This window comes from Astatotilapia calliptera, chromosome 2, assembly GCF_964374335.1.
Source record: "Astatotilapia calliptera chromosome 2, fAstCal68.1, whole genome shotgun sequence".
In the NCBI taxonomy this organism is placed as follows: domain Eukaryota; kingdom Metazoa; phylum Chordata; class Actinopteri; order Cichliformes; family Cichlidae; genus Astatotilapia; species Astatotilapia calliptera.
Genome location: NC_137423.1, coordinates 13528235 through 13549408, shown reverse-complemented (window position 1 = coordinate 13549408; position 21174 = coordinate 13528235). Strand labels below are relative to the sequence as shown.

At 37.4% G+C, this 21174-nt stretch overlaps 2 protein-coding genes across 6 annotated transcripts; one reads left to right on the top strand and one right to left on the bottom strand.

The window, feature by feature from the left end:
• Window positions 1–6622: 6622 nt before the first annotated feature.
• Window positions 6623–10418, top strand: LOC145419261 (G2/M phase-specific E3 ubiquitin-protein ligase-like). Of its 5 annotated transcripts, none has more exons than XM_080305550.1 (10): window positions 6623–6871; window positions 6999–7080; window positions 7163–7257; window positions 7514–7711; window positions 7792–7878; window positions 8031–8284; window positions 8509–8637; window positions 8702–8839; window positions 9585–9687; window positions 9958–10418. In XM_080305550.1, exons 1-10 carry the CDS (start codon window positions 6727–6729, stop codon window positions 10173–10175), a joined length of 1449 nt encoding a protein of 482 aa, XP_080161676.1. In that variant the 5' UTR covers window positions 6623–6726; the 3' UTR covers window positions 10176–10418. The 5 variants fall into 5 exon arrangements, with proteins under 5 accessions (XP_080161676.1, XP_080161675.1, XP_080161681.1 ...); XM_080305549.1 differs by having other exon boundaries at window positions 7160–7257; XM_080305555.1 differs by lacking the exon at window positions 7792–7878 and having other exon boundaries at window positions 7160–7257.
• Window positions 10164–16521, bottom strand: LOC113009607 (uncharacterized). The gene is made up of 7 exons (XM_080305543.1): window positions 16190–16521; window positions 14285–14958; window positions 14035–14080; window positions 13869–13960; window positions 12062–12172; window positions 11184–11460; window positions 10164–11109 (listed from the first exon to the last, which is right to left on the bottom strand). The coding sequence occupies exons 1-7, from the start codon at window positions 16259–16261 to the stop codon at window positions 10903–10905; spliced, it is 1479 nt and encodes a 492-aa protein (XP_080161669.1). The 5' UTR covers window positions 16262–16521; the 3' UTR covers window positions 10164–10902.
• Between the last annotated feature and the right edge of the window lie 4653 nt (window positions 16522–21174).

The window sequence follows — 21174 nt, the reverse complement described above, 5'->3', positions numbered from 1 at the left end:
TGTTATTGACAATGTCAAATATCTTTAAAATAATAAACTAAACATCTGAATTCTGCTCAGATCTGGTGTCTCTATTGATTTTTACAGGGGCACTATGCAGTATAGTGCACAGGTGAGATGCTGCTTTATTCCTTCGCTTTAATTTCCATTTACCTTTATTAGCATTAGCGTTTATAAAGAGACTAAGATCAACATTTTTGTTTACTTTCCTTCTGTTTATCTCTGACAGTGAAACACTTTTCCCTCCACACACTCACATAAACACACTCTATCTCCTGGGTCACACGACTGGTCCCTGGAGAGGTGTCTGTCATTGCCTGACATTGTGTTGTATTATTATTCAGCTCCACGTTCTGTTCGCATGACAAGATATTGTGGCCCTGATGAAACTGTGTTGTATCCACTGCGGCTCAATTTACGATCCTCTGCAGAAGCAATAGGGATGCTAGTCTGCAGGAGAGCCATCTGTTTTTATGGCGACAAGCTGTGGGAGCAGAGAGAGGTCTCAAAGAGTAGGAGAGAACAGAAACGCCACCATATGAATGCAGAAAATACAGCTTGCCTGCACAGGAATGAACAGCACACTAACGGCACAATTTGGAAGAAGATGGGAACGGATATTATCAGTGTGAATTTTAATTGCACAGTGTATATTTATTATGCTGATGAAGGCTAAAGTGCAATAGTGTTTCATGCAGTACTGCATATTATCATATTCCCTGGCTAATATCTGCTGCAAACAGTGCACTCACACTTGGAGCCGCCAAAGTTTAGATAATTTAATGAATTTTTAATAAAATTTTAACGTATTATTTTTCTTTGGGTGGCAGTAAGGAGTTTGGGAGATGGCATCACGCTGCACCATTTGCTTCTCTTTGCATTTGGTGTTTCAGACACTCTGTCCATGTGCGTAGCTTCAGCAAGTTTCCCAAACTTATGAATACATGTTACTTAAGGTTGAGGCTTACGCATTTACATAATTACATAGGTTTCCCAGAAGAACTAAAATAGAATCATGGCCTTGGAATAATGACAAAACCTGGGAAAACAGGTCTGTTGGCGGGTGTGGTGGCTCTTAGCACTGGTGCATCACAAGCTCTCCCAATTCACAGACACTTTGACCTTCTCATCTTACCATAACAGTTTTGTTTGTCAAGTCTTTCAGGCTGTTTGCCAGTTTTTCCGTTCGTCTGACACGGCACAAGCAGAATGTTGATGATCACCTAACATATCCCAGAAACCACAGCAAACTGTAGCTTCTATGATGTTCTGCAACACCTATAATGTTTTGCTAATTCGTGTGTACCTGAAGGTCCCAGCAGGAGCAGGGTTGTCATTTTGGGATTGGCATACTAACCAATGTTTAACCTCCTAAGACCTGAACTCTTCCACAGCATGTATTTTTAATTTTTCTTTGATATTTGGGCATATTGGGGCCTGATGAATGTAAAAACAAAGAATTACCAGATTTTTTTTTTTACCCAATTTTTGTTTCGAAGAAAAATGAGAGCCACATATGAGGATATTCGTTTAAAATTTCGATAGAACAGTAGCAGTATAATGTCCTCGTAAGTGGATATATTTGGGTCTAAATAACCAAAAATGTGATGTCCACATATGTGGACGCCATGTCCTAGGAGGTTAATGTCACTCTGCACAGATATAATATGACTCCATAGATTTCTTTATCAATGTTTTTGTAAAAACCTTGCTGCGTCAGCTTAGGTCACTGCTGTCCAAGTATAAAATACCAGGGCCATCAGTGGGTACTGCGTCAAGCAATCAGTCACTGCTAACACCGCCGTATTTGTCAGTGAGCAGGGTTACTGTTGTTCGGGACATCTTTAAAGCATAAAAATGCATAAAAAGATTTTTCTCTGCACTGCATCAGCAACTGTCTCGTGGTGGTGATATATTCACCACTTATTTATTATTTTTATGTTTCTTTACGTACCTCATCACAAATCTTCCAATTTTATTTGTGACCTTGAACATAATTTTTCATCAGTCTGCTCGTCTGGTTAAAAGGGAAGAAAAAGTTCACATTTAGAGGTTTGAGGGGTGATTGAGGGATAAGTTGTATCAAACCAATATATATCATTTGTTTGATTTTTATTTAAAGCTGTTACCTGGTTACTGTAAGTGTCACAGATTGGGCCTCATGGCTATAATGGGAAGTGAGATGCAGAAAAATGCTAATTAAAATTAAAATTAAAATAAAAGAAACAAGGAAATAACTTAAACAAACCAGTACAGTGTGTTAATGAGTGCTTGGATGAAAAAAAATGGTGTATCCAGTTTATTTAGTGTAAAAACTCAAACCAAAAAGTAACCAAAGTCCAAGAAAGGTATAGAAACTGAGCTCTGAGGCCTTTCATTGAGCACTGGCACAGTGTGCTGCCACCGTCACTGAACAACAGGACAAAAGGAAATCCAGCTGTTGGGTTGTGACATGAGACACTAAAAACTACTTTGTTAGGTTTGGGTGAGAATACAAGTAAGTAGCTTTTAGTGGCTAAAACTAACAATCAACAACTCAAAGAACTGAAAGTGAAAAGCAAGGGAGAAAAAATAAACAAAGTGCAGAACACAAAGGTCCCAACAGGAGGCAAAGCCAGGTCTCCTGGTGGTTAACCCTGCAAAGTGTGTTACTGTTTGTCTCTCCCCTTGAATGTCCATAGGAGGACTTTGCATATCTGTTAAACATAGCCGTAATCTGTCAGCAGCCAACATATTCCCAGCTAGAGTGTTACAGAACACCTTACCTGACACAGGAGGCACCTGACACAACGCAGTACAAAGCATCAGCATGACAAATTGTCCATGGTAGAAATCCATCTGTGTTCCTGATGCTGACCAAGTTATAGCAGTAATGTAGATTTTCCAAGTTTTCCACTAAGTTCGTCATCTCTGAAGTAGCAGTTTTAAAAAGGTATGATGTGGCCCGAAACGACAGTGCTGTTGCTGGAAACAAACAACACTTTAGGACTGAACTACTGAGCTAAGGACATAAGTGTTTTCCTTTTTTTGGACCATTTCTTAAATCTAACAAATTGGACAAACTGGAATACTTTAATTAACAAGTGGCATGACCATCTGTGCTCAACAAATCAATGCCTCGTCTAAATGCCCAGGATTGCCGTTGAACACCACTGAACACCAATGAGTGAGGATTATACTCATTGAGTTCCTAGCTAAAGAATTACAGAATAAAAGCAGTTTAGTAAAAATACTACTTACAGTCCTGAACAAACATTAGGCCTTTATGACAGTCGCTCAGATCTTTTTTTACGGAGTCCACCAAAAATTAAAGATCTAAGACCACTAACTGCAAAATTTGAACATTACGAACACAAAGAACTGGTGAAAAAACAGGGGAAGGAAGTGAAGGGAACGCACCTTGTATGGAAGAAATATAGTATCATCAGAATTCAAGTATTTTTAGACATTGAATTTATGACACTGAATTTTTATCCTCCAAATTTCCCTGCAAAAATTCACCTGCAAAAAATTCACCTGCAAAAATTCACCTGAAAAAAATTCACCTGCAAAAAATTCACCTGCCAAAAATTCACCTGAAAAAAATTCACCTGCAAAAAAATTCACCTGCAAAAATTCACCTGCAAAAAATTCACCTGCAAAAATTCACCTGCAAAAGTGATGAACTTTAATGACCCAAGCCAGAGCAATCAGCACCAGATCGAGTCGAGTGGCTCTCGGCCAATTAAATTACGCTGTTTGATCACATGACACCGTTAGCCAGCAGTTTGTCTCCTAAAAGAGAGCTGTTTAGAAGTGAGTGATTAAGTTTTTCTCCTAAATAGAGATCATTACAGAACGCCTAGTCCTACTTAAAATCCCATTTATTTATTTATTTTTTTTATCATCTACTCGAACTAAGGAAAACGTTTGACTAACTCAAAGACAATTTCCACGCCTCCCATGCCTGTCTGCAGAAGCAGTTTTGAATTTAGGAGTGCCAAGATGGCAGCGGCAAACCCTGGCGGCTCTCCGGTGAGTATATATTTTTTTTTATCTTCAAGTTTGTCTTTTGAAACCTTAATTTTATATAAATCCGTTGCTCACGTATAAAGTACACAGACGGGGTCTTTGCTCAACTCGTCTGAGGCGTGTCTCACTAAGCGCTACATGCTAGCATCCTGCTAACCGAGCTACCCTTTACATGCTGTGCTTTAGAAAATAGGATACTCGTTAAAAAAATACTCCGCAGATATTGATAGATAGACAAACACTGCAAATATAATGTTGGAAACGAGAACAGCCTTTGGTGAAGGGGTAAAATACACCATGAATAAAGCCATAGAGTGAATGGCTGCCATGGTTGCAGAACAGCCTGATTTAATGACAAGAATGGGGAAGAGTGAGGTGAAGTGAACCAAAGCCACAAAACACGGTCAGACAAGGCGGCAAAAGGGCAGTGATCTGTCCGTCAGTATGAAGTTGGTGTGTGCTTTGGTGAACAAAAACTCCAGACCGGTAGCAGGAAGATGGGAGACTCGTGTTTCACTGGAATAGTGGTGAATTAAAACATCCTTTGTTGGGGACATTTTGGTGTAAATACATCCATACAGGCAAGACAGAGGCAGACCAGACAGTGAAGAAAACAAGGCAAACATTAGAAATATTAAAACGGAAATATAGGATTAATATAACATACAATTTGGGAAAATGTAAGGAACGCAATGTAAATGATATTGTAAAGTCATTAAAACAGCATACTCTGATTAAAAGAAACATGTAATTGGGTAGGATAATAATAATTATAATAATAATAAACATGTACAAGATGGGTATGTATACTTGTACCCAGAATTTAACAACTATAAAGTTGTAGCATGCCAGACCATCTTGATTGAATGTAACTTCGCTCCACACAAGTTTTTTGTTAGACATATTCATATTGTTATCTAATAAATGATACATTCTTAGATTTTATCGAACGTTAATTTATAAATTGTTTCTGTCTTTATGTGTTCGTTTCAGATTATGCAGGATGAAATTATTCGATCAGCAAGACACTTGCTGCAGTTGCTTACATCATCCAACCAAACTCCTGCTGTTGCTGCTGCGATGAATCAGAATACAAGGTACTTTAGCAAGACTTATGAGTCAATCCTACATTCAACTAAATTGAGATATATATATATATACACACACATATACGTATATATATATATGTGTGTGTGTGTGTATATATATGTGTGTGTATATATATATATATATATATATATATATATATATACACACACACACACATGAGAATATGATTTTATTTCTTGCAGAGAACAGAGTCAAGGTGGCCAGGGTACCAGCTTGGTCAACCCTGAAAGACCATCCCTTCAGCAAGAAATGACCAGGTGAAAAAGTCATAAACTAAACACTCAGCATGAGCATGGAATTTAGGATGGAACTTTATATCTTACCTGCTCTACACTCAGGGCTTGAATTACAACAACAGTCAATCACATAAAAATATACTTTTGGTAGTTCTGAGTCTGTCACGGATCTGGCTCGTTTCGACCCAGTATTTTGAGTTCTGATGTTTTGGTTTATTTTTGAATGTTTGTGTTTTTCGGGTGCTGCTATTATTATTATTATTATTTTTAATATATTATATTTCCGTGTTTCTGTGTATACTGCAGTGTTAGTGCTGTGTTGAATTTGTATAAACAAACTAAAAAAGCATTTCATAATAGTCGCTTTTAAATAATTTTGTTAAAATGTTTGGGACAGGTCTTTTCCTGGTATTTTCTCAAGAGGAAAGGGGAAAAGGCGATTCCCTGCTACATCTCTGGTGCCTGCTAAGAAGCCTAAACCTTTTGAAGTGGTATTTTATTTGCTCCCAAAACAAATGGAGAAGACCCCAACAGAACATGAAAAATATATCCACACACAGGCAGGGATGGGTCAAAGAACAGCACATCTTGATGAGAGCACAACACATGAAGAGGTATAAACTTATTCTTTTTATTCACTGATCAAAACTGAGAAGTTTTCGCTTAATAAAAGTGTTATTGAAGGTGACCATCACTGCAAGTCACAGGTGGCATTTACAAAAAATATTATTATTGGATATTCATCATTAATCATGAAAATGTAACTGTAAATTTTGGATTGAAAAAGATTTTTTTATTATATCCAGTTTGCACTGTAAATGCATGGTTCTTTTACCGTTTCTTAGTATATACAGGGGTATAATTAATGTTAAATGTGTAATTTATTTGGACTCAGAGATTGTATTTGTATTATTGCTTTCAGTTAAGGGACGCCTTGAATGATTTGTTTCCCAAACTGAAGGAGGTAACAGGTGGCTGGCTGCTGTTCAAACCTGGGGGTGTGTATGAATTCTGCACTGTGTAATTAAACTAGAAACTGATCCTGCTGTTTAATAAGTACTTTTAAGACAAGTTCCTTTTCACCGCATGTTGTGAATTCCTAATTCTGAGTAGTTTTGAAGATACTTTTCTTTTTCACTTTTCTTGAGGCATTGGATATATTTCATGATCAGAATAATCTGCTGCAATTTGCTTTTATACAGGTGGTTGGGGAAGCCGAAAACTCTCTCTGGTTCCTCCAGCTGATATTGGCTATACAGGGACAATCCTAAAGGCTGCCAGTTGTGGGGGTAAAAATGTATATATTGCTCCTATTCAAGAGGAACTTAGCAATGACCCTGTACCACTAAGCGATGAGTCCTTCAGATGCATGCCAAAAGCAAAATGCCAGAAGTGTGGCATAGGTGTTCCACTGCAACTTCTGTCAGAACACCTAAAATCCTGTCCTCCTTTGGAAACTCCCAGTGAAAGTACTGTGGTGAATTTAGATGGTGATGAACCTACAGAAAAGGAATGTAGGTTTTTTTGACAATTTCATACTAACATATTACCCAAAAACATAAAGTGTTAAGAGCTAGCTAGAAGGAAAAATTAAATGTTAAAAAAATTAAACTTTGTCCTTTAAAATTTATTGCACAACAGCACCATTGCAGCAGTGTCCTGTCTGCACAGATATGTTTCACTCTGACCTCATTGAGCTGCATGCCTCTTCATGTGGAGAAAGGTATTTAGCAACAAAAATTGCAAATTTTATTGTCATTGGATTTAAGCCTTGAATGAAATTTAACAACATATTTTGATAGTAGCTCACGAAATGAAAAGGGGCATGAAGATACAATAATTGAGGAAGGGCTAGCAGATATGCCAGGACCATCTGGAACTACTTGTGAAGTCAGGGATGGTAGGTCAATCATTTAGTCACAGGTTATGTAAGGAAGGTGTTGATTAGTAACAATCAACAGCTAATGTGAACAATTCCCGGAAATCAAACCATTAGTTTGTATCCATTCAATGGATTTCTTATTTTTGATAGCCTCATATTCAAACTACTTTAGACAATCCTTCAAAGGATAAAACATAATCTTTTTGTAACAGTATCTAGATAGAACTTGATATACAGACTATATCCAATTATAATCACCTCTATTTTCTTTTAGGCTGGTTAACTGTTTTGGACTCTTCAAAGGCCATATATGAATGTGCAAAGAATGCTTTGGACATGCATGAAATGGAGAGCCCATTACGTCTCACAATGGACATCAGACAAAGTGTAGCTGATCAGGACATGGCCCTCATCTCATTCTACAAGAGACCCAATGTTGAATGGGCACGTCCCTTGGAGTGCAGGCTTGAGGGTAAATTTTCTGAAAATGATACATAAATATATCTTGAAATAATTATTTGTATTCATTATTTTATTTTGGTGATCTAACAGGGGATACAGCTATCGGACAAGGAGTAATACGTTTTTTCTTATCAACATGCATGGAGAAGCTGATGTCTGGTTTTTGCATCAATTTTGGTTAGTTTGTTTTGGTTGACCGTACCTATGTTTGATGATCATTATATTGTATAACTTTTCACAAGTTAATTGTCTCTTTATTTTGTGAAAACCTCTGTATTGTGTGTAAGTAATCTTTTTTTTTTTTTCCTTTCTTTTCATTTATCTCATAGCAAACTCTAATGTTACTCCACTTTTTGAGGGAGAGCCAGGCCATTACATACCATCAGCAGCTCACTTTCTTGTGGAGAGTGATATGTTCCTTATGGCAGGGAGGATGGTAGGGCACTCCTTTCTTCATGGAGGCCCATGCCTATCTGGACTTAGCCCAGCCGTTGTGCATGTCCTACTTGGTGGTAGTCCTGAAACTGCCACCGTTACACCCGAGGACTGTCCAGATCTAGACCTGAGAGGGACAATTCAGCTTGTAGGTTTTTATGTTTAAATGAGGAAACGTTTATACATTGCCCCGTATGAGTTATAAACATGTCTAACCTAGACTAATCCTTTAAAATTGTTCTAGATCAAAAACTCTGCCATTGAGACATGGTCTGAGACTTTAAACTTGTCTTTTTTTAAAAATTTTATGTATGAGGAATTAGGAATTTATAGTTCTTGTTTCTGTCTGAATTACTGTCTTATGGGTTACAGCTTGAAGGGCAATCCAAGCTGTCGGATGAAGAGAGAAAACGTGTTCAGGATCTGGCATATGCATGGGACCTCCCCCCCTTGACAGAGAACAACAGGAGATGGCTGTTTGAGAAATTATTACTCCATTCTGTGAGTGAATTGAAAAGTAAGTAAAATATTTCTGTGTTACTGTTTAGTTAACGTTTTTCCTTAGGTCATTGGAAGAGTGACGAGGTCGATAAAACAGCTGAGAAGGGGACTTAAAGAAACCCATATGTGGACCCTGCTGACCCAGCGACCTGACACGGTGCCCTTACTCTTTCCACAAGAGTTGGCTGCTGTGAATCCTGAGGTAAATTTTGTGTTCCTAAATACTGTATTCATTAATAACATTTTACTGTGCGTTGTAGAAAATGTAGTCCAAAGCAAACTATGAAGACTTGAGTCATTCTACAAAGTGAAAAAATTGCAATTTTAATTTGGCATTTACCAAGAATTATGTATCAAATAATAAACTTACCATAACAAAGCTGTATTCATTTTTACAAATAAAATGCACAAATACTAAAAATGAACATATTCTTGTGGACCATACATCTTTACAGCAGTTTTTCTTTAGTCCTGTAAAAATAAAACTGCTCGAAAAGCATGATTTACATATAGAAAACGATTTTGTAGATTTGAAAAAGACATAATGACTAAAATACATTAGTAATTATTTGGTAATACACATTTTCTAATTATATATTTAGCCATTACTGTTGTTTGAATTTGAAAAAAAAAAAATTTAATTTCTATTTTCATTTTTTGTTTGAGACAGTTTCTTCTTTTAAGATACAGTCAAAACTATGTAGAGGTTTGGGGATCCAAGTGAACACAAAAAGCACAAAACATGGATTATTATAGAAATTTATTCAAGAAATCAAGTCATGGACCATAAGGCTAAGTGGGTGATAGTGAGCTAAGAACAGGTGTGACTAATTAGATAAAATATGGCTATAGGGAAGGGAACTCCCCAAAACAAGAAGAGACAAAATCCATGGAAATCTGAAAAATGTGCAGCAGTATTTTTAAGGGTATACTTTGTTCTGTTACAGGTCCTTCTTCAGCGGATCGTGTGGCCAGAAGATGAAGATGATGACTGTCCTCCTCAAAATAAATGCCGAATCACAGGCTACATGAGGCATTTTATTCTAAATGGTAGGTTTGCCATTTTGCAGGAGGGGAATACTACGGAGCCCCGCAGGGGACATGGGAGAAAAAAAAATTAAGACGGACTTTTGCGAGATCTCGCAATACTTTTGCGAGATCCCGAGTTTGTTTTTGCGAGATCTCGCAAAAGTCCGTCTTAATTTTTTTTTTTCTCCCGTGTCCCCTGCGGGGCTCCGTAGAGTACCAATATTATTGTAATGTTAAAAATATATTGGTTGGATTTTTTTCAAGGTTGTTAAACCTCTTTTTTCTTCACAGCAACACCAAGTGAGCTGACAAATGTCCTAAAATTCTGGACTGGATGGGAGATTGTGCCAAAAAGTCTCACAGTGGAGCTAGTGGATGGCAGACATCCAACTGCTGCCACCTGCTATGAGACCTTGCGCATTCCATACCACTACAAGGACTATTTAACTTTTAAGGAAGACCTCATTGCCTGCTCTGAAACCTTCCACTCAGGGTTTGGACTCATTTGAGTCATTCCCATAATGCAAGGTAGTGGTGTACAAGTCTCTGTTTAAGATTTGGAATATAAATGTTCACATCTACTGGGCCTCTCTGATGCCATTTACTCTGTGCAGGCAACATTGGTTCTTGGTTCAGTTCTCGGTTGAAAATGCCTTTAAGTAGTTTTTAAAACTGTTAATGTCTTGAAAGTTTACCTTGTCAATGACATCTTGCATGCATCTTGATCAAAATAAAAGGACAAGATTGACTTACATTGCTGTTTTAATTTTGAAACATTCCAACCATCAGCCTTCAGTCAAATATTGCTTTACAACATAACATTCAAACTGACAAGCAGTTTCTATTTAGTTTTCTGAGTGAATCAATATTTTTAAGTTCCCTCTCTCCTAATTCTTCAGTGTTTACATTACGAAGCTTTACTAAAAATTGTTACTTATAGCGAAGTTTATAGCTTGAAACAGTTGGTGAACCCTGTGTAATCTCAGATTTCAGCACAATTTGAAGATCAGATCCCATTTCATGACCAAAGTCACAATAATCAGAACTGCTTATACACAATTATGTTAATGAAAAAATCCTTGAAAATTCTTTGAGTTGGTTTAGTTTAAGCAGACTGATTGTCCAGATGTCCGTGATGAAGATCCGATTACATTTCATGACCAAATTGTGCAGAAATTAATGAAATTCAACAAGATACACAAACTTTTTCCTGCAACTGTATGTAGCTTTCCTATTCTAAATGAATTGCTGACAAAACTGAACAGCCATAATGTAGATGTCCGCACCAAAGGACTGGGATGCCGCTCTTGGATTAACAACGCCCTGTAAAGTTGTCATTTGTTCTTCTGTCAATGGACAGTCAGTGTTCGGAACAACAATGCTTGAATGGTTATGGCAAGATAGGCCACTGTCCTCCCAGTCAATGTCTGGAATCTGGAAGCCCTGCAACGAACAAGCAAAATTAGGAAAGAATAATTGTATATAGGAATCAGAGTACTAAAAATGTGCACCTTTACCTGTGTGTTTTCTGGAACAGCAACAGGGTGATATCTGTGACCCAACTCCCACAGCTGGTTGGGACTCATGTTGTTTTCTGTTCGCAGTGGATGGTTGTCCCATCCACTGCAAAATGTATTCAAATCATCCTCCAGTCGAGGAAGAAAGACGTAATGGCAGCAAAAGAGGTGTGCAACATTTGAAATGTCAAGAAGGCCCTCTTCCTCAAGGTTGTGAAGAACATCGTAGTAAATGCATGTAACGGCCACCCAGAGGTCTCTCCACAGTCGCTCTATTCTGAAATAATATATAAAAAATATTTAATTAGGTATGGCTTTTCTTGGTGTGTATGACAAATTCCCTGCTTGTTTCTAACCCTACATGAAATGTGTGCATGACAACAATAATAATACATTATCAGGGCATGTAGGAAGGACCCAGGCATATCACTTAAAAGGTGCCAAAAGGGTTGTAATGATCAGTGGCAACATGAGATGACAACCAGACCATTAACACAGAATGAACATTCATGGAAGGAAGGAACAGACTGGAAAAGGTGCGTGAATAACTAAAAAATAGGGCACATTCCTGAAGGCTCTTTGGGGTTTGTAGGACCTGTCCAATGTTTTCTTCCTTGAGGGGTAAGTAATGGAAATTGAAGGAAAAAACAACAAAAACTGCCAAAAAAAAAAAAAAAAAAAAAAAGGAACACCTGATACATATCAGAAAGTATATCATGCTGGATAGGGCACTGTTCTCTAAAGACATTTTACTGTAAAACTTTCATAAAACTATACCCTTTAAATGTATGTATTTTTAAATAATGGAAATAAAAATGCAACACCTTCCATCTTATGTCAGAAACATTTGAGGTGGACAGTATTTTATGAGAACAAACCTTTGATTGTGCACACTCTTTCCTGAAATGAAACTGCCTCTTCCTGTGCCACGAACAGTAAACATCAGCCGTGCAACCTCCACATTTTCCCCTCCGTGGTCGCCACGAACCCTGAAAACAAAGAATCGTACCCCAAAACATTCGAAGCTTTAACCCTTTACAGCCGATCGGAGCGGGCACGCTCCATTTTGCGTAACTATTTTTAAATCCCGGTAGCTCTGCAACCACGTAAGCTAGCGCAATAATTTTTTTTGCATATGAAACCGGAGGAGTTGTACTTACATCTGATGCCATCAGCTTGTCCTAGGTCACAGTTTCCTTCCACATATAGCTTTGCAAAAACTGCATAAAAATCACTTGCAGCAACAAAAACATGATATTCCAGAAACACGCTTCGCCGATCCGATCAGCTGTTTGTAACACTTCCTACGTCCATCAGCGCGAACTATCACATGACCGCATGACCTGCCCGAAACCGGAAGTGACGTCATTTTGCGGAAATGTAGTTTTTTTACGATCGGGGCCTTATGAGCCTATACTTGTGTTTTAAAAAGTTATGTTTGAGTTTATGACTTTCTGTGTCGTTTCTGGGATGCTTAGGACTCATATTGCACTGCTGGAAATAGTTTATTTTGATGCATATGCTGTTATTTTGCAAATTTGCACTATAATATTTATTTTCGTTTTTCCTGCAGTGTATAAAAATTGGTGTATTTCAAAAATAAAACTATGAAGACACTCAAAATAAATTTCCTGTGGTGGGAAACTAGTTTGTGCAACTTTTTTGTATTTACAGTTTTGAGGGATAAGCCTCTTAAATTTCTCTAACTAGAAATATATGTTAAAAAAACAAAAACGATTTTCAATTTTTTTGTAGTTTATTGCACTTTTTTGCAATTTATGTAATTACTATGCACCTAATGCAGACATATTATTAAAATTTAGGCTGTAATGGTTGTATTGATGTATAGCAACTTGAAATGCTCCCAAAAATGGCTCCACAGCATGTAAAAATATAATATAAGCTCTGGCGGACTTGGTTCTATGGTAGGTCTTAAAGGGTTAAACAAACTTAGATCTGATAATAAAGAACAGTATATGCCTTAAGCAAAGTTTGAAAAACAAATTGTAAAAGAATCCTTAAAATCTTTCATTGCTACTGCTCTTGAATGCATCAGAAAAATTGTCTCATGAATGCACTTTCCAGCATGTGTCAGTATGAAGTTTAATTTAACACAGCTGTTAAAACATTTTTCAGGATTTCACAGGTTAGTAGTAATTACTTAGATTTATTGTATTTGTTGGAAATTACGCAAGTGCCATCTTGTATCATTATGATCTGTGTAAGGAGACAATTTTTAGAATATTTTTGCAAAAATATTTACATCAAATTAAACAAATAAGTAGTCTATGGCATTTAAAAGTGGTTACCTACAACTCTGAAATGATAATACTAATTCTTATTGATGATGATATTGAATTTGAAATCATGGTGTAACACTGAACCCGACATCATAAAATGATTACCCTTGTAATGTCAGGGAGTTACAGCCAAGGAGGCAAAATATTACTATCTCACCCCTTGTATCCAATTACATAACAGCAGTGTTTGGTAAAGGTGTTGAATTAATTTTTTTTTATTCTTAAATATCCCCAAGTCACCATAACAATCATTTGAAATTAGAGATATATATATTGAGGCAAGTTAGAATCATCTTAAACAACTTTTAATGAAATATCCAAATGTAGTCTTACAAAAGGTATGTAAGAAAATACCTAACCCATAATAAAATGCATCACTTATTACCTGAGAGGAAAACCAAACTTCTCGATTGATTTTTGGAAGAATGCCAGTGTTGTTGATGCCAGATTGTTGGAAGCAGCACCGAGATACATAATCTTTATAGGAAAAAGAACAATGGGAAACTTCCATGTAAATATTACATTTGATTTACTTACTAAACTAAACTTACCTTACGAGAAAAGCCATCAATACCTCCAAAGATCACAATGTTATAGCTGAATGGGGAAAACAAAATGTTTTTTTTATCAGTTTTTGAATTATCACTTTGAAGTGTTTAAATGTAAGCAATGCAAGATGTAATTTATGTATGTCCAGATGCAAATATAGTAACGAGTAAGATAACAAAATACAGTTCTGAACATTTGCAGATGAAAAAATTCTCAGGAATATCTTTCACTTCAAAAGATCAAATAATTTACCGTATCAGTTTGTGATTTGTGTCAATATGCATTAGAGACTGTGGTCCTGGGACGGAATAAGCACGTCGAGCAATGCATCCCAAGGAAAACATCCTTGACACAACACCAGCTGTGTCAACACGGTGCATAGAACTTCTAACCCTTTGGTACTGGACTCTGTGTCCTCTGGCCTGAAGAAGTGCTTTCACCATCCGGTATCCAGCGTGAGGCTGCCTGGATTTTATGTCTGTAATGCATTGGTCCAACTCTTCATCTGACAGGCTGCTATAGAGTGCTTTGACTGAAAGATTGAACTCATTCATGCGTCGGAATACTGTGCTTCTTGACATTCCCAAAATTTTAGCAATGGCTGGGATGGACAAGTTCAGTTCCAGAAGACTGTTAAGATGATGGGGGGAAAGAGCCATTCTTAGTCGCCCAGTAGGTCCCCACTCAAACTGAATGACAGCACTATGTAGATTCATTTTATCCTTTTCTCTGTTTATCAGAGTATGTAAACTACATAATGCATCTAAGAGGACAGGGCAAACCTGAACTTGACCAGACAAAGCTTGTAGAAAAACTAGTTCCTGGGTGCAAATGAAATCTAAAAAGTCCAGATCCAGGGGAAGGTGTTCAAGACAATGTTCTAAACGTGAACGCAGTCTCAGAAGAATATGATGTAGGAGAAGATCCTAAAGGAGAGGAAAAAGTAGAATTATTTTTGTAATTTTTAAATCACCAACAAAAAGTGAGTTAAAAACACAAGGTTAGTTACGTTAACTGAATATTCTTAGGCTATAAGATTCCAATGTTTATTTTATCATATTTCCTTATGGTTCTTTGAAAAAAGTATATTTTTTAATTCATGCCATTTGTTGCAGTATTTTGATTTTCTGGTTAGGATTTTATTTATTATTTTCTTACATCTTTTGTTTTAATAGCACAGTAAAAATTGAGCTCGCAAGAGAAAAAGCTTTATTTTCTATTTTATCTGTTTTATTTAAATGTTTTTGAGAACAAAGCCAAACCAAAACTTAATGAAGAAAGCTGGAAATGATTATTGAGTTCAGTGTTCCCAACGAATACTCTGAATGGATGAAAAAAAACGAAAACAGATTGCCTGGCAGCGTGTTTCATTTATGAAAAGGTCAGAAAATTAAATTTGATATTGTCAAATTTAATCCCTTTTGTTTATGAAACAGTGAGAATGAATTTCTTAATGGGTGGCTCAGTTTGGGGAAATTGTGGGTAGCCTGCAAGGGCCTCAACTCAATCCTATATTTCCGTTTTAATATTTCTAATGTTTGCCTTGTTTTCTTCACTGTCTGGTCTGCCTCTGTCTTGCCTGTATGGATGCATTTACACCGAAATGTCCCCAACAAAGGATGTTTTAATTCACCACTATTCCAGTGAAACACGAGTCTCCCATCTTCCTGCTACCGGTCTGGAGTTTTTGTTCACCAAAGCACACACCAACTTCATACTGACGGACAGATCACTGCCCTTTTGCCGCCTTGTCTGACCGTGTTTTGTGGCTTTGGTTCACTTCACCTCACTCTTCCCCATTCTTGTCATTAAATCAGGCTGTTCTGCAACCATGGCAGCCATTCACTCTATGGCTTTATTCATGGTGTATTTTACCCCTTCACCAAAGGCTGTTCTCGTTTCCAACATTATATTTGCAGTGTTTGTCTATCTATCAATATCTGCGGAGTATTTTTTTAACGAGTATCCTATTTTCTAAAGCACAGCATGTAAAGGGTAGCTCGGTTAGCAGGATGCTAGCATGTAGCGCTTAGTGAGACACGCCTCAGACGAGTTGAGCAAAGACCCCGTCTGTGTACTTTATACGTGAGCAACGGATTTAAATAAAATTAAGGTTTCAAAAGACAAACTTGAAGATAAAAAAAAATATATACTCACCGGAGAGCCGCCAGGGTTTGCCGCTGCCATCTTGGCGCTCCTAAATTCAAAACTGCTTCTGCAGACAGGCATGGGAGGCGTGGAAATTGTCTTTGAGTTAGTCAAACGTTTTCCTTAGTTCGAGTAGATGATAAAAAAAATAAATAAATAAATGGGATTTTAAGTAGGACTAGGCGTTCTGTAATGATCTCTATTTAGGAGAAAAACTTAATCACTCACCTCTAAACAGCTCTCTTTTAGGAGACAAACTGCTGGCTAACTGTGTCATGTGATCAAACAGCGTAATTTAATTGGCCGAGAGCCACTCGACTCGATCTGGTGCTGATTGCTCTGGCTTGGGTCATTAAAGTTCATCACTTTTGCAGTTGAATTTTTGCAGGGGAATTTTTTGCAGGTGAATTTTTTTCAGGTGAATTTTTGCAGGTGAATTTTTTGCAGGTGAATTTTTGCAGGTGAATATTTTTGCAGGGAAATTTGGAGGATACAAATTCAGTGTCATAAATTCAATGTCTAAAAATACTTGAATTCTGATGATACTATATTTCTTCCATAACCTTGGCGTAAACCATAGGTGTCAAACTCTGGCCCGCGGGCCAAATTTGGCCCACAGCCTAATTACATTTGGCCCACGAAGCCACACCAAATTACTATTAGAGCTGGCCTACTGGTATTATACAGCTAATATATATATCGTTTAGTATTAGGCTTTGCTTGTTCCATATTCAGTTTTTCAGCAAAACTTGTTTGAGTCCATAACAAAAGATTCATTCTTATATCTGGAGGAAGATTTTTTTTGTCCAATAAATATTAATGTTAGCCCACGACTTTGTTCCAGTTTTGAATTTTGGCCCACTGTGTATTTGAGTTTGACACCCCTGGCGTAAACAATCAATTCCTTCAAGAGATTCTAGAGATGCAAAAGGATTTTCCCTTTAAATAAACAGAAAATCACTTCAGTTGATAATTTTTTTTCTTTGTTGACAGTTGTTCCAAGCTGAGGACATCTGAGCCACCAGGTGCTTCTTAGTCAGTGTGGCTGTTGGTTTTCTCTTTGTCCACATTTGCCACATGGATTGTTATAACCGTTCTCACTGGATCAGCTTGTATAGTATTGCATCAGTCTCATGTTATCAGTCCTTGTCCATGTATGCCTGACACGGAGTTCTTAATGTGGGTGACATCTGGCTTGTTCTACTAAGACAATATGCATGTCAAAAATAATGAACCATTAGTGGCAGAAACAACAGGAAGTGCAGTATAAGCGTTTATTTGTTGTTTTGTAGCTTACAAACTTATAAAGTCCTCTGGGGAAGATGCTATTGAAGACCTAGCACTCATAAAAGCCTTTTCTGCAATATTCAGGAATCAGCAAACAAATTAGCAGCTCAACCTCAGACTAATGAGAACACACAACTCTTCATCATTTTGCATTCTGTTTGTGTGTCTGAGGAAGTGCTTCTAAAAATAATTTATTCATCCAGATTGTTCAAAGACTGGAATATCATAAGACTGCAATGATGTCTGTATGTATCATGTATATGTATGCCCCTGTCACAGTTAGGAAATTTGAATCTTGAGTTCAGCATGTACAATCTGAGAACAAAAAGCTGCTGTTTGGGCTCTGATTTTAACCATTCCTCCTCCTGCTGGCATCACGATCAGTGTGTCAAACAGCAGCAGAGGTCAGTTAGTTATGTCATTTTTCATAAGTGAAATTTAAGTTCGCCAGCTCTGCACAGTGAGTTTGTTGGTTTAGGAGGGGGGTGCCTCGTCAAAGTTACATCCGAATGATGTCATTTTTGGATGTCCAGTTTTGGTCCATTGATGGGGGTGTTTTGTAAAGCCAGGCATAGAGCTGGGTGATATAAGATTTTTTCATATCACGATATGTTTTTTTCATTTCAGGCGATAATGATATCTATCACGATATAAGCCAAATAACTATATTTGTAAAATTTAAATGTGCCGTTGCTCACAAGTAAAATGTGAAATAATCAGCAGCTTGTTTTTATTTAAATATTTATTTCCCATAATAAGTTCAGGTAGATGTACTTAAGGAACATGAGACTTTTTCAGATAAATAAAGGCAAATATTGCAAACTACACAAAAGGCAGCCGCTAAAGCGTTTAAGTTTCAAAATAGAACAAACGAAACAGACTACTAAATTGTCAATTCCACTTAGAAACAAAATATTAATTCTAAAAATAAATCTTAGTTTGTTTTACAGAAGAACAGACAAAACTGACTAACTTTTGTCAATATCAAATAAACTGAGAACTAAAAAGAAATTCTCAATCTCTCCTTGTTGTATAGCTGAGCTTTTCAAACAGTTTTAACAGTTACTTTAGTCTGACAAAAGCCGAATGACGAATTAGCGCTTCCAGTCAGAGACTGAGGCTACGTCCACACAGTGTGACGTCAAAAAATGCGCACACCTTTGACGCTACGTTTTCTCCGTTTTTCTAGTCCACACGTAAATGCAAAAACTGAGTTTTCAAAAATCTTCATTTTCAGTGACCAAAAACGCAGTTTACGTGTGGCCGAAAGGTGCAAACGCATAGAAAAATCTGCGTTTTCAAAAATACCCGGGTACGTGTGGACGTAGCGCATGCACCAGTTTATTGTATTTCCAGACTTGCTTTCAGCACAATTTACAGTGCGCGCTACTCTGTTTTTTGTCAGACTTGAAATAGCCGAAATACCTTCACACTACGGAACTTCTATGGCTCTTCCGTTCGACAATCTCTCCGGCGTTGGAACCATCATCTGTTTTCTCTTCGGTCATGCTCGGTTGATTTTTCTAGTCGGCACACTCATTTCCTCCATTACCCGGGCAGTACGGTGGCTGGCTGCTTCCCAAACAAATACACATGTGCGGCTTGGCACTTGTGCTGTACGTAACAAGTCACGTGACGTGACGCTGCGGCTGTGATTGGTTCGGCTCTGCGCTACTTAATTTGGATTGGCTGTTCTTTTTTTTTTTTTAAGAGGACAAGAGCGGCGAGGTCTATCGCAATAGTTTAATTTTTCTATCGAGAAAAAGTTATATCGCGATACATATCGTTATCGTTCTATCGCCCAGCTCTAGCCAGGCATCGTGTTTTTTTAAATGTCTACTGCAACTCTAGTGTTGACGTCCGTAGGACCTCCGTATACGGGCTATTTAAAGTCCGGATGTGGTTGTTGTGGACGTCTTTTCAATGTTAAATTTAGACTTAATGTAGCTACCGATCACAAACACATTCAATTTAATTCAATTTTATTTATACACCACCAAATCACAACATTAGTCGTCTCAAGGCGCTTTATACTGTAATGTAGACTCTACAATAACACATACAGAGAAAAACCCAACAATCACATAACCCACTATGAGCAAGCACTTTGGCAACAGTGGGAAGGAAAATCTCCCTTATAACAGGAAGAAACCTCTGGCAGAACCAGGCTCAGGGAGGGGTGGCCATCTGCCACGACTGGTTGGGGTGAGAGAATACACAAAATCACATTCACTTCCTCTTACAACTATTGAGCTCTTCACAATAAAACAGATTGCTAGTAAAAAATATAACCATTTATAATGCAAACACTCTTTAACCTGGTTACAAACAAATAATAGAAGTTTATTAATTGAAAAAAGTAAACTAGTTAAATAAAAACAGGAAAATGTAAAATGACAAAAAAAATTACCTGCATATACAGAATAAATCCAAAGGCTGACACATAATAAATTGTGTGTGTTTATAAATAATCTGCCTTCATATGTGTCATGTTAAAAACAACGATGCTGATATTTGTAAATAAAAATATTACAATTATTAATCATGTAAATTCCCTGCCCCTGTCATAGACGTCCACATGACATGCAAAAAAATTACCCAGTCCAAACTTCAAATGTTGAACGTCATGTTGACCTCCAAGTTCGGCCATTTTTGGATGTCCAACCAGTGGGCCTAGTTTGGACGTCGCATAGATATCCAGAATTGGTCATTGACCAACTGACCCACTGACACTGACATCCAGTGTTTAGTGGGAGGGCTCCATTCAGTGCTCTTTGTAGTACCACAGTAACCCTGCAGCCAGATCAAAGGACACAGGAGAACAAATACCATGTGTTGCTAAATGTAAAACTGACAAATATGTTTCTATTTATTTGCTCTATCAGAATATTAATTAAACCATCTTCTGTTAAACAGAAAAAAAGGGGCTCATGATGAGGTTTTTTTGAACGGTGCCAGTCAGCCCTCAGATTGTGGCTCTTGTATCATATTAGTATGAATTACTAAGACAGTTCTGTATTAGTGCCTTCAGTGTATTCTCTGTAGGATTTCTGCAGGATGGCAGCAGTGTGCAGTATTTTCAGGGGTGATTTCCCCACCAAATAACATAATCTCTCAACACTTTCATGTGTGAGTTTCCCAGAGCAAGCTTCTTCAATCACATGTGCCCGCATGTGAATAATCCATTTAGTAACTCAGTCATGTGTGGCTGCAGTCATACATAAATGTATGCAGGGCATCACAAATGTGTGCAGACTCACATTTGTGATGCATGGTTCTGAATCTGCATAATCCGTCTTCTGGAAGTTCTTAAACACACTGAGGATTCAGTGCTGTCACTAAGAAAAAGTTGCAGCTAGGTGGAAAAGCTGTTTAGCTCTGAATTCTGACTTCCTAATCAGCTGTTTCATTTTGTGTTATTGTTGTGGAAGTTCACTTCGGAAAAGAGAAGGCAGCTTTTTGACAGTAGAAGCCAAAATATTCCCAGGACCTGAGAATCCATCTGAACCGCAGCTGTTTGCATGAAGCTCCACAAGACTGATTTGAACTTTCTACATATGGACCATCAGATTTTATTCATTATATTGTTGATATATATTGTCCTGACCTGACATTCTGACCAGCCAGCTACCTTTATGACTGTGACTAGAATCAGCCAAAAATAAAGCTTATGAATGTTGTTCCTCTTTGCACAAACTAGCAGATTC